The following is an 11780-nucleotide window of genomic DNA, read 5'->3' as shown; positions in this document are numbered from 1 at the left end:
TTTACGCTGGGCTGCTTCTCTCTGCCTGCCCAGGGAAGGTCCCTTCATCTTCCCGAGGCCCCATTCCCTCCCCTGGGAGGTGGGGGCCACAGAAGTGCCAGCCCTGGGGGGCCGCCTTGGGACCCATTCAGCACAGGAGGGCGAAGCTGGTCCTGAGGGGCTTTATTCCCAGGAGAGTGAGGTGAGTCAGCCCAGAGCTGGGGGGCCTGGTGCTGAGCCCGCACGTTGGGCAAGAACAGGGAACTGGCGCCTCTGATCCGGGCCCGGGCATATTTGGAGACACCAACAATTCTGGGAAATTCAGGGGCAGGGCGTGGAAGGGGGGAGGGGCAGAGGGGAAACAGTGAACTGAGCCCCAGCCCCCTCCTGGCCCGCACCCCTCCCGAACGGTGCAGCGAGGCGCGAGGTGACCGGCGTGCGGGGGTGAGGGGGACAGGCCAGGAGACCCCTTTCTCTGGGAAGAATAGAGACAGTCGTGTCCCCCGCCCCCACGACACTTTGCCTGAGTTCCAACCCTGTTTCCACTTCTATTTACTGTCCAAAGTCCCAGGGACAGGAGAGGCCAGGTTAGAACCACTTGGACACTCAGACACACGGACTCGGGGCCCTCGCCTGGGCCAGCCCTCCTGGTACCACCTGGCCCACTTTTCCGGGGTCTAGCCCCTCCTCGCCCTGGGGCCGGGCTGCCCGAGGGACTCGGGCGTCAGCCCTCCATACCCCTGACAGGTAACCAAAGTCAGGAGCAGGTGGGACTGGGGATGTTTGGTATGGAGGAGACCCTAGCGCAGGGACCGTGGGGGCTGGTGGAAGAGGGGGGTTTGGTCCATGAAAGCAGGGAAGGAGGGTTCCTGGCCGGGTCCCGGCCCAAGCAGTGTCCTGAGAAGGGACGAGACCCAGCTGCATTTCAGCCCCAAACTCCCCTCCAACCTAAGACCGAACCCAGACGGTAGCCTTGATGTGCTCGGGTCCTCCACCCACCCCCCCCATCAGCCTCTGCCCGAATTCACATCTTAGCTCAAGCTTCAACCCGAACACCCAGTCCTCAGAGGAGCCTCAACCGCTCAGGCTCCAGCCCTGCACCCAGCATGGCCAAGGACTTTCAAAACATCCAGCAGCTGGACTCCGAGGGAAACGACCACCAGCCGGGTGGAGGGGAGGGGCCAGGCCGTCATGGGCACAACCCCAGGAGAGAAGACCCTTTCCATGCAGGTGAGCACCCAGCTTCCCGGGCTTTGCTCCCTTTCCCCCAGCTGCCGATTTCTCTGTCTCCCTGAGGCCTCTGTCCCTTTCACAGTGGTGGGACTTTTTAAGTATCTTCTTTGATGTGTACTTACATTTTTTATTATTAAAAAAATTTTTAATATTTATTTATTTTTGAGAGAGAAAGAGACAGAGTACTAGTGGGGGAGGGGCAGAGAGAGAGGGAGACACATAATCCGAAGCAGGCTCCAGGCTCTGAGCTGTCAGCACCGAGCCCGACGCTGGGCTCGAACTCACAAACTGTGAGATCATGACCTGAGCCGAAGTCAGATGCTTAATTGACTGAGCCCCCAGGTGCCCCTGTAGTTACATTTTTAAGAATCTAGAATATTTTTACAATATCTGTTTTAATGCCCTTGTCTGCTAATTCTAATGTCTGCATCCATTCTGGATTTTTTTTTAGGTTTATTTATTTACTTTGAGAGAGATAGAGAGACCACCTGAACGAGGGAGGGGCAGAGAGAGAGAGAGAGAGAGAGAGAGAGAGAGAGAATCCCAAGCAGGCTCCTAGCTGTCAGTGCAGAGCCCAATATGGGGCTTGAACCCATGAACCATGAGATCATGACCTGAACCAAAATCAAGAGTCACATGTGAGTGACTGACTGAGCCACACAGGTGCCTCTGGCTTGGTGTTGATAGATTTATGAACCTCCTCAACATGAGTTGTGTTTTCCTGCCTCTTTGTATGTCTGGTAATCTTTGAGTGCAGGCTAGACATTGTGAACTTTACTGTGTTGTGTGCTGGATATAGTTATATTCCTCTGAATATTCTTGAGCTTTGTTCTGGGGTGCAGTTAAGCAACTTGGAGTCGATCTGATCCTTTTGGGTTTTGCTTTTATGAATTTTTGAAAAGAAAATTTGTTACCTTATTTTTTTAAGTTTATTTAATTTTTTTCTTTAGTAATCTCTACACCCAACTCAGGGCTTGAACTCATGACTCAGACCAAGAGTCACGTGCTCTTCCAGCTGAGACAGCCAGGGGTCCCCACTTTTATGATTTGTCAGGCGGGTCTGGAGCCCTCCCAAGGTACCATTCCCAGTCCTGTATGAGTGCCACACAGGGTTCCTTTGCCCTTCCAGGTTGGTTTTATCTTGCCTGGCCTTGGGTAGTTTTCCTGACATGCACGTGTTGATCAGTGTGCAGCCCTCCGCAGACCAGAATTCTCTGGGCATCTCTCTCCTGTCTGAACTCTGCCCTTGTGGTCTCCCCAGACTCTCGCTTCCTCAGCTTGGAGAGTCCGCCGGGCCCTGCTGGGATTTCCCCTCCCTCCCCAAGGCCTGAAAACTGTCTCCTAGAAGCAGGCGGGTGACCACTGGGGCCCATATCATTTTTCCCGTCTCCCCGGACCCTTGCCCTTTGTTGCCTGAGGTTCAAGTGTCTTGAGAGAGGTGGCTGATTTATATCTTGGTTGTTTCTGGCGGGGTGGGTGAATATAGCCTCTGTTTTTCCACGTCTGGCAGACCCTTGCTTTTTTTTTTTTTTTTTTTTATGTTTATTTTTGAGAGAGAGAAACAGAGTGCAAGCAAGGGAGGGGCAGAGAGAGAGGGAGACGCATAATCCGAAGCAGGCTCCAGGCTCCGAGCCGTCAGCACAGATACAGACGTGGGGCTCGAACTCACGAACTGTGAGATCCCCACCCGAGCCGAAGTCGGACGCTTAACCGACTGAGCCACCCAGGCGCCCCTGGCAGACCTTCGCTTTTACCTTGAAACTTGCCTGGGCAGCACCTTTTATATTTGACCTCATTGTGTTCTCAGAACCATCCAGTCAGGTGGCTCGTCTTCTGACCTCCATGTTTCTTATGTGGTAAGAACCTTGAATCCGAGTCCTACCCTCTTAGCCAGCGGCTCGGGGCACGACAGCGTGCTGTTAGCTACGGGCACGGAGCTGTACGGCAGATGTCCGGATCTTACTCGTCTTGCATAAGCGCAACTTTGTACCCGTCGAACAGCGACTCCCCATTTCCTTGGACCCCGGCAACCGTCGTCTTAGACTTCTGTGAGTCTGGCGATTTGGGGTCCCTCACAGAAGCGGGCACGAGAACGTTGAGGCACCAAGACTTGTCCGTGTCGGCCGCGGGCGGTCTGATTTGAGCGGGGGTGTGGGGACGGGTTGCCGCCCTCACCCAGGATTGGGGTCTATGGGTCCTAGGTCAGGCTGGGAAGCAGGACGGGGGCCTGAGCAGCGGACGGGGCTGGAGAGAGCGGCCGGACTCAGCCCCGGGAACCTACCTGGCTGGGGAAGACTGCGGGTCAGGGACAGCTTCTGGATGGAGAGACGCCCCGGGCATCAGGGGGGCGTGAGGGGGAGGGTGTCGGGCACAGGGGAGGCTGTGTTCGCAGTGGAGTGTGGAGACGTGGCCTCCCTGGCTCAGGATGGAGTCCCGGGTGGGAAGGGGAGGAGGTGACAGTCATTGGAGTCAGGATCTCAGGAGTTCTGGCTGGTCACTCACAGGGAGTGTCCACTTCGGGATGGTGGCAGGAGGGAGACTGGGGAGGAAGCCTCCGGGCCTCTGGCTGACCTCCCCCCCGCCCCTCCAGGGTGCAGGGGTGTTAAGGTATCATGGCGATGGGGACAGAGGAAAGTGGGGTGTGAGGCAAAGAAGTGTTGTTGCAGGTGAAGGTGCCCGAGCGGGGCTTCGGCCTGGAGGACAGCGCTGTCCCAGGCCAGGGGACGCTGGGCGGGGCGAAGCCGGCTCAGTGCCTGTGAAGCTGGGGTGCGTTTGTGACAGAGTGTGCGAGAATGTGTGCTAATGAGAGTGTGTGCTCACCCTGGGCCTGCACGTCCCGCTGCCGGCGCCCGGCCGCGCGGTCGGGTCCCAAAGCGAGGATGGCGGGGGGGCCAGACGGGATCGGGCTGCGCTGGGGGCAACAGCGAGTGGGCAGCAGTCAGGGTGCAACGAGTGCGAGGGTGAACTGAGAAACGTGTGTGCCCGTGTGTGGGGGTCCGAGTTTCTGTGAAGTGACTGAGGCTACGGGGGAGAGTTCACAGCGGAGGGAGGGACTGGGGGGGGGGGTCGAGTGCAGCAGGAAACGGACAAGGGGCTGGGAGGGCGCGGTCTGCGGTGGAATGACCTGGACTGAGGGGGGGCGGGGGCCCTTCTTCGGGTGCGGGACGCGTCCGAGCGGCCCAGGCGCGCGTTGCAAGAACACGGAGCCGGGCCTCCGGGTCCCCGGGTCCGAGAGCGGGGCTTTGCCCACGGATGACGTGAACACCGCGCGCCCCGTGCACCCGCGGCGGCACGTGTGCACGTGGGGTGAGCGTGCGGATGCGTGTGTGCAGGGCCTGAGCCCTGGGGTCAAAGCCCAGGGACTCCCTCCCCGGCTACCCCCACCCACTCTCCTCCGGGCCACCGGGGCTCCGCTCCCCCGGCGCTCCCACCGTGCGCTCCGTAGGCCTCCTGCGCCCCAGGCCCTTCCCTCTGACGCCCCTTCTCCGCCAGGGCCCCCTCCTCGCCGGCCGCGGCTGCTGCAGCGTCTGTGCTCCAGGCTCCGCCTCAGTCTGCTCATCCTGGGCCTCAACGTCCTGCTGCTGGCGGCCGTCTGCGTCATCGGGTCCCAGAGTGAGGGTCGCGGGGGCCGGGCGGGGCCGGGGCGGGGAGGGGCTGTCCTTCGGGACACCGCCCGCTCCACTTTGCCCTGTCCCTTCTGTCCCCCGCCCCCGACAAGGAGCCCAGCTTCAAGAGGAGCTGCGGATCCTGAAAGAGAACTTCAGCCACTTCTCCTCCGGCGTCTTCACGGAGATGGGCGCTCTCAGCTCGCATGGTGAGGGGGCGCCTCCCCGGGGGGAGCAGGAGGGGGGCGTGTTTGGGGTGCTGGGGGTAGGGGGCCCCCAGGCTTCCAGGGACGGGATCCCTGGGCGGAGGGGCCGGGAAGGATGATCAGGCAGGTGCAGAGGGTGGGGGTTAGTGCCGGGTGGAGGGAACAGAAGCTGCGAGGCCAGCGGGTGAGGAAGACCCTGCGAGGCGGGGGCTAAGTGGTGAGGGGTCATGCCGGCAGGCCCTGCTAATGAAGTGGGGGGTCTGTTTTGGGAACGTGGGGACCCTGCTTAGGCTTAGAAAGCCGCTGTGGGGACGGGGTGGAGGCGGGGAGGCCAGGGGCCGGGACGCAGGGTGGAGGCGGGGCGGGGTGGGGGGGGGGCGGGAATGCCTGAGCCGTCCTCCTTTTCAGGGGGCAATGCCAGTGACCTGCTGACCTCTCTGGAGGCCAAGCTGGAGAAACAGCAGAAGGACCTGGAAGCAGGTCAGAGACCCTCCCCGGGGGGGTGCGCGCGCGGCGTGTGTGCGTGAGCGCGCGGAGTCCCGCGTGGGGTCCCGGGGGGTTGGCGCCGGCACTGCCCGCCACGCGATGCCCACCGTGCCCGTCGCCCGGTGCCCTAGATCACGCCACCCTGCTCCTTCATCTGAAGCACTTCCCCGTGGATCTGCGCATCCTGACGTGTCAGATGGCCTTCTTCCGGAGCAACGGTAGGGCCCGGGCACGGGGTCCCCCGTCCCGGGGCGCCTGTGCCCTCCTGCCGGGGCTCATCTCCCCGCGCCCCCGGCCCCTCAGGCACAGAATGCTGCCCGGTCAACTGGCTGGAGTTCGAGGGCAGCTGCTACTGGTTCTCGCGCTCCGGGAAGACCTGGCCGGAGGCCGAGAAGCACTGCCGGCTGGAGAACGCGCACCTGGCGGTCGTCAACTCCAGGGAGGAGCAGGTGAGCGCGGCCCAGGGTATGCCCGGCGGGGCTGGGCAGGCTGCTTTAGCATTATTTTCTAACCAAAGGAAGCGTCCAGAAGCAGAGGTGTGGCCGAGCGCCGGGAAGTTCATGGCGAAGCGGCCACTGATTCTAAGAGGTGGGACGTTAGCGCCAGGAGCTCGGGCACAGGTGCTCCGACGGCGCAGTGTGGACGCCGGGGCCCTTCTTGCTGGCCTTGGGGTGGGGTCGGTCATGGGCTGAAAGGGACAGAGCGGGCAGGGTTCCTGGGTCCCTCCAAAGCGCTTCAGGTCTCCCCTGCCCACCGCTGCCACCAGCCACAGCCGCGAACACGTGTTCCCAGGGGAGGACCAAGCCATTAGAAGGGGGGGGGGGGGGCGGCGATTTTCTGAAAAGGAGGATGAGACTGGGATCGGTCATTGAGTCTTTGCTGCATGCGAGGAGTTTTCATGCGTTCACGTGTAATCCTCACGACCCTGTGGGGCGGGCGCTCGGACCCCCCTTTGAGGGAGGGAGAGATGAGGGGACTAAGAAAAAGGGGGGGTCAAGTGATTTGCCCGTAATGCAGGACAGAGCCAGAATTCAGATTCGCTCACCTCCTTAGCCAGTGTTTTCAACTCGACATATTGCCAGAATATATTTACTGAATATGTATATTGAATATATATTTATCAATATATTGATAATATATATAAATTTGATAATATAAATTATCATATATATTTTATTGTTATTAATATATTAATATAATGATAATATATAATAATATAATGATAATATATTAAATTTGATAATATAAATATATATCAAATATATATATTTATATATGTACATATATAAAGATATCAATATGCCAATATATCAAACATATAGACATTGATCAACATAGCAAATATATATATTTATATACGAACATATATAAAGATATCAATATGCCAATATATCAAACATATAAACATTGATCAATATATCAAATATATATATTTATATATCAACATATATAAAGATATCAATATATCAAACATATCGACATTGATCAATATGTCAGCTATGTATGTTTATATATCAACATATATAAAGATATCAATATATCAAACATATCGACATTGATCAATATGTCAGCTATGTATGTTTATATATCAACATATATAAAGATATCAACATATTATATCAATATGCCAATGTATCAAATTTATATATATTAATATATCAAATTTATCAGTGTATATATGTATTTATACGGTAGAATAATTACAAACATATTTCGCTTTGCCGATCAGGTTGAAACTGCCCATGTGCAAGCACTTTTGACTTGAAAAAAAAAATGCCCGTTTCACGTGGGTCAACCTGAGATCTCTGTGCTCTGTGCTCTGACCCACAGTAAGTTCGTGATGGCCCCAGCTTTGCGGTGGCCCTGGCTGACTGCCCTTGTGACGGCGTGACTGTCAGGGTCTGCTTTCAGGCCTGGCATGTGGATAAAAGTAGATGGTCCTTCCTTTCTTCTTCCTTGCATTTGCTTCACCTGCCTCTGTCCATGCTTTTGGAGTCTCTGTTTTAAATTGGTGATTCTCAGCCTCGGATGTATAATGCCAGACTTTACACGGGAGGAGTTTAAAAAATAGTGACCTTGGTCTCACACCCCAAAATTCTGTTAAAATTTCTTTTAATGTTTATTTATTTTTTTGACGGAGAGAGAGTCAGAGTGCGAGCAGGGGAGGGTCAGAGAGAGAGGGAGACACAGAATCCGAAGCAGGCTCCAGGCTCTGAGCTGTCAGCACAGAGCCCGACGCGGGGCTCGAACTCACAGACTGTGAGATCATGACCTGAGCCGAAGTCAGATGCTTAACCGACTGAACCCCCCCGGTGCCCCTAGACTTGGCTTATTTTTAATTATACTAATGATGACTTCTAATTGCTAAATTGCATTTAAAATTATGTAAATGATGGGCTGAAATTTATTGGCTTAAAAAAATCAGCGAGTTCATATAACTTCCCATATGAAAGGTAAGGAAACCAGCCCACTTATTCTTATCTACGTGCCTTGTTTTTTTGTTTTTTGGGGTTTTTTGGGGGTTCGTTTTTAAGTAGCTCCATGTCCAGTGTGGGGCTCAAACTCATGACCCTGAGATCAAGAATTCAATGCTCTACTGGCAGCCAGCCAGGCGCCCCTGCCTCATTCTTTTTTTTTTTTTTTCTTTTTAATTGAGATATCATTGACATGTAACATTGTGTAAGTTTGAAGCCTACAGTGTGTGGGCTTGATACATTTACACATTGCAATATGATTGCTCCTTGCTAACACCTTTAGCGTGTCACAAAATCGTTTCTTTTTTGTGTTGACGGCAATTAAGATCTAGTCTCTTAGCAACTTTGAAGTTGCTAATGCCTCCTGCTTCTAGTCTCCCCGAGATTCTGGAAGTGTTTTGCCCCGAGTGGTTGGAGTCCTTGCTGTCTTGAATCTCACCAGCCTCATCCAGGCATATCTCGTTGTTGATTCTTCTCCTTGGGAGTTTTGCTCTGAGGTCGGGAGCGTCCTCTTAATTCGTCAAGTTGGATTTTCTAACTTTTTAAATATGTTTAAATACATGAACATTACATTTTTTTTTTTCCTTGCATGGGCTCTTTCTTTTTCCGGAACGGGTCATGCAAATATACCTCTGTGATGTGCCGTCCCCAGCCACCACCTTGTGCCCTTTGCTTCTGGTTTTTCTCTCTTTCCCTCTGCCTTGCGGTCCTGTCCTCAAGCCTATGGTTTATACTCGATGCCTGGCTTTCTGCGGGGCTCCTGGGCTTTCTTGCAGAGCTCAAATCTTCCTCTTGGGTTTCTTCCCTTCACGTAGCGTCGTATTATTTTTCTTCTTGGATATTTTCTCTGGTATTTTACATCATTCATCTCTTCTTTGCTTTTAAAAAGTTTTTGAAAAATGTTTATTTTTGAGAGAGACAGAGACAGAGCGCGAGCAGGGGAGGAGCAGGGAGAGAGGGAGACACAGAATCCGAAGCAGGCTCCAGGCTCCGAGCTGTCAGCACAGAGCCTGACAAGGGGCTCGAACCCACAGACTGTGCGATCATGACCTGAGCCGAAGTTGGATACTTAGCCAACTGAGCCACCTGGGTTCCCCTGAAACTGAGATCCTGAATGGGTGTTGGGGTCCATGGGGGCAGCAGGGGCAGGGGCCAGAATCAGAATTCCCAGAGTCAGAGCTCACAGGTAGGAGACAAGGAAAGGGCTCGAGTCGGGGTAGCAACTGTGAGCTGGGAATGAAATGGGCGTCAGGTCAGGGGGCGGAGGTCCCACCCCCCCCCCCGACCTCCCCACCCCTGGGCACTGGACTTCCTGAGCTCTGCAGCTACCTCAAGTTCATTAACCTCGTTTATGTGAAGTGTGAATCACCAGGACGCCCAATTTAGAGACTTTGTAAGGATCAGATAAGAGAATCTTCGTAAAGCACTTAGCACGACGTTTAGCCCAGCCAACGTCCACCAAATAATAACTCCAGTTACAGAAGGAAAGACAGGAATAGTTGTGCTGGGACCTGGTGCTTCAGATCGAGCTGGAGGAGACTCAAGGAGTCACAGCTATGCCTGAATGGAGGTCCCAGGGACTAGAACCTTCCTCCCCGCTTGTGAGACGCAAGCCCGCTGCCCCAATCTAAGCGGCGACGCGGAGACTCCGAGCGCAGTGAAGCGAGGCTCTGATCAACGTTCTTACAAGAGCGGGCGTCTGACGGACAGGCGCACTCCGAGTGCTTACAGCAGACGATTTATCTCCTAGCTGAAGTCCCTCCCCTGCTTCCTCATTGGCTGCGTGCTACAGAGGGTACAGCCTTACGCCGACGTGGCCCGGGCCCGCCCACGGGAGGCAAAACTAGTCTGATTAGAACAAGCGGACGTTCCCTGGGGCGACGCAGAGACGTCGGTTCGGTGGTGGCGCGTGCTCATTGCAAAGCCTTTGAAAAAGAATCCCGCCAAACGGAGGCTGGCGGGAGGGTGGGAGAACTAGGATAGGAAGTGAGGTGTCTAAGGGTTTGGGAGTGGGGAGGTCCGTGCAGATTTCCAATAGGCCGGAAACTCCTGTTAACCAGATAGCCCAGCTTTTAGTTGCTACTTCTGGAAATGAATCATCTCCCTTACTTGTCACACCACCTGTTTTCCAGAAGTTCATTTCACAGCACATAAACCCCTTTGATGCCTGGATAGGTCTCACGGACAGCGATGGCTCGTGGAAGTGGGTGGATGGCACAGACTATAATCATGGCTACAAGTAAGTGGCTCCCCCCTCGTCCTCCTTCGTTTGGCCTGGGGCCAGCCACTCCCACCCTTCCCTGGGGACCAAAGTCCCCAGGCCTCCCCCTCCCAGGTTCCCAACCTCCAAGGCTGCAGCGTGCGCTCCCTGGCCCCCTCCTCTCCTCGGGATGTGCTTTTCCTGAGCTGGGGGCTGGGGGGGGGGGTGAGGGCTGCAGGGGTAGGTAGGGGTCAAAGCCTGAGCTCTAGCCTGCCTTCCTAGGAACTGGGCCGCCACTCAGCCAGACGACTGGCAGGGCCACGAGGTGGGAGGAGGCGAAGACTGCGCGGAAGTCCGCTCCAATGGCCGCTGGAATGACAATTTCTGCCAGCAGGTGCAGCGCTGGGTGTGCGAGATGAGGCAGAACATCACGGGTTAGAAGCCCCGCCCCCTGCCCCGCCCCCCAGCTCACCGGAGGATTTTGAAGAAAGGAAAAATAGAGGCCTGGGGAGGGGCGGAGCGGGTGGGGGGGGGGCATCACCGCCCTGGAGATGCTGAGGTCCCGCCTCCTTCAGCAAGTCACCGTCACGATTATGATTCTCAGGCCGCTCAATAGGGGAAGAAGAAATGACTTGAAACTGTGTGGACTGGTCGTTGGGAGCTGGGAGAGGTGGGGAGCAAAGAAGGGGTGGGGGGTCCGGAAGAGACAGGTTCAGTCCGAGCCAGCTGCTCCTGGGGACCCCATCCCAAGGGACATGGGTCAGGGAGGGGAGGGGGGCTTGGAGCAGAGCCGCTCAGCGGGACGCAGCCCCTGGAAACAGCGCCCTCCACCCCCCAAATCCTTAGCAGTAGGGGGGGGTCTCCTGCAGAAGAGGTTTTGGGGAACAACAGCCCCCCCCCACACCGCCAGCCCGGGAGCTGTGGCCCAGCTGCCTGGGGGCCCGTGGAAAATACTCTCTAAGGGGAGGCAGGTCGGGAAGCCTCTGTGCCCTGTGTCCACTGTGACCGCTCCTCTCTGGACTGTAACAGATCTAGACATTTCCCCAGCGCAGGGTGTCACTGGCCGCTTCCACGGTGCCTGAACTTCACCCTTCCAAGATCATCCTGAAGGCGATATTAAGAGGGCCTTTAAACAATTGGCTGTTTTATTTTTACTAAAATAATATATGGTCTTAGTAAAAAGTGTTTCTCTCTCTCTCTCTGCCTCTCTCTCACACACACACACACACACACACGGGGAGGCCCCTCACTCCCCCGCCTTCTCCCAGAGTTAACCATCGTGCCCAGAGGATTAGTCAGGGCTCTCCAAAGAACCAGTCGGATGTGGACGTATGTGTGTGTATCACTTATTAAAGAGATTTGTTATAAGGATTTGGCTCGTGCGATTATGGAGGTTGACGAGTCTCGGGTCCTGCGGGTGTGCAGGCGAGCCGGGCCCCCCGGAGAGCCAGTGGTGACAATTCCAGTGTGAATCCACAGCCCGGGCACCCAGGACAGCCCATGGTGGGGTTCCAGGTGAAGGCGGCGAGCTCACGACCCGGGAAGAGTGGATGTTCCCTTCCCGTGCCAGCTGATGGTGCAGGGAGAAGGGGGTCAG

General features: G+C 55.5%; 1 protein-coding gene across 3 annotated transcripts; it reads left to right on the top strand.

Moving 5' to 3' along the window:
- Window positions 1-582: 582 nt before the first annotated feature.
- ASGR2 (asialoglycoprotein receptor 2) lies at window positions 583-10678 on the top strand. Of its 3 annotated transcripts, XM_042966337.1 has the most exons (9): window positions 583-726; window positions 1015-1209; window positions 4705-4824; window positions 4931-5026; window positions 5432-5503; window positions 5641-5727; window positions 5813-5958; window positions 10116-10222; window positions 10466-10678. In XM_042966337.1, the coding sequence occupies exons 2-9, from the start codon at window positions 1086-1088 to the stop codon at window positions 10620-10622; spliced, it is 909 nt and encodes a 302-aa protein (XP_042822271.1). In that variant the 5' UTR covers window positions 583-726; window positions 1015-1085; the 3' UTR covers window positions 10623-10678. The 3 variants fall into 3 exon arrangements, with proteins under 3 accessions (XP_042822271.1, XP_042822270.1, XP_042822272.1); XM_042966336.1 differs by lacking the exon at window positions 583-726 and having other exon boundaries at window positions 1093-1209; window positions 4705-5026; XM_042966338.1 differs by lacking the exon at window positions 583-726 and having other exon boundaries at window positions 1093-1209; window positions 4705-5026; window positions 10159-10222; window positions 10466-10663.
- Window positions 10679-11780: the final 1102 nt, after the last annotated feature.

Source organism: Panthera tigris, chromosome E1, assembly GCF_018350195.1.
Source record: "Panthera tigris isolate Pti1 chromosome E1, P.tigris_Pti1_mat1.1, whole genome shotgun sequence".
NCBI lineage: Eukaryota > Metazoa > Chordata > Mammalia > Carnivora > Felidae > Panthera > Panthera tigris.
The sequence above is the reverse complement of the archived record's forward strand: the minus strand, read 5'-3'. Positions and strand labels throughout refer to the sequence as shown.

Coding starts and splice junctions, on each gene's coding strand:
- ASGR2 (XM_042966336.1), top strand. CDS start 1,171: ATGGGCACAACCCCAGGAGAGAAGACCCTTTCCATGCAG. Junction 1,210..4,704: donor AGAAGACCCTTTCCATGCAG/GTGAGCACCCAG, acceptor CTTCTCCGCCAG/GGCCCCCTCCTCGCCGGCCG. Junction 5,504..5,640: donor GCAGAAGGACCTGGAAGCAG/GTCAGAGACCCT, acceptor CCGGTGCCCTAG/ATCACGCCACCCTGCTCCTT.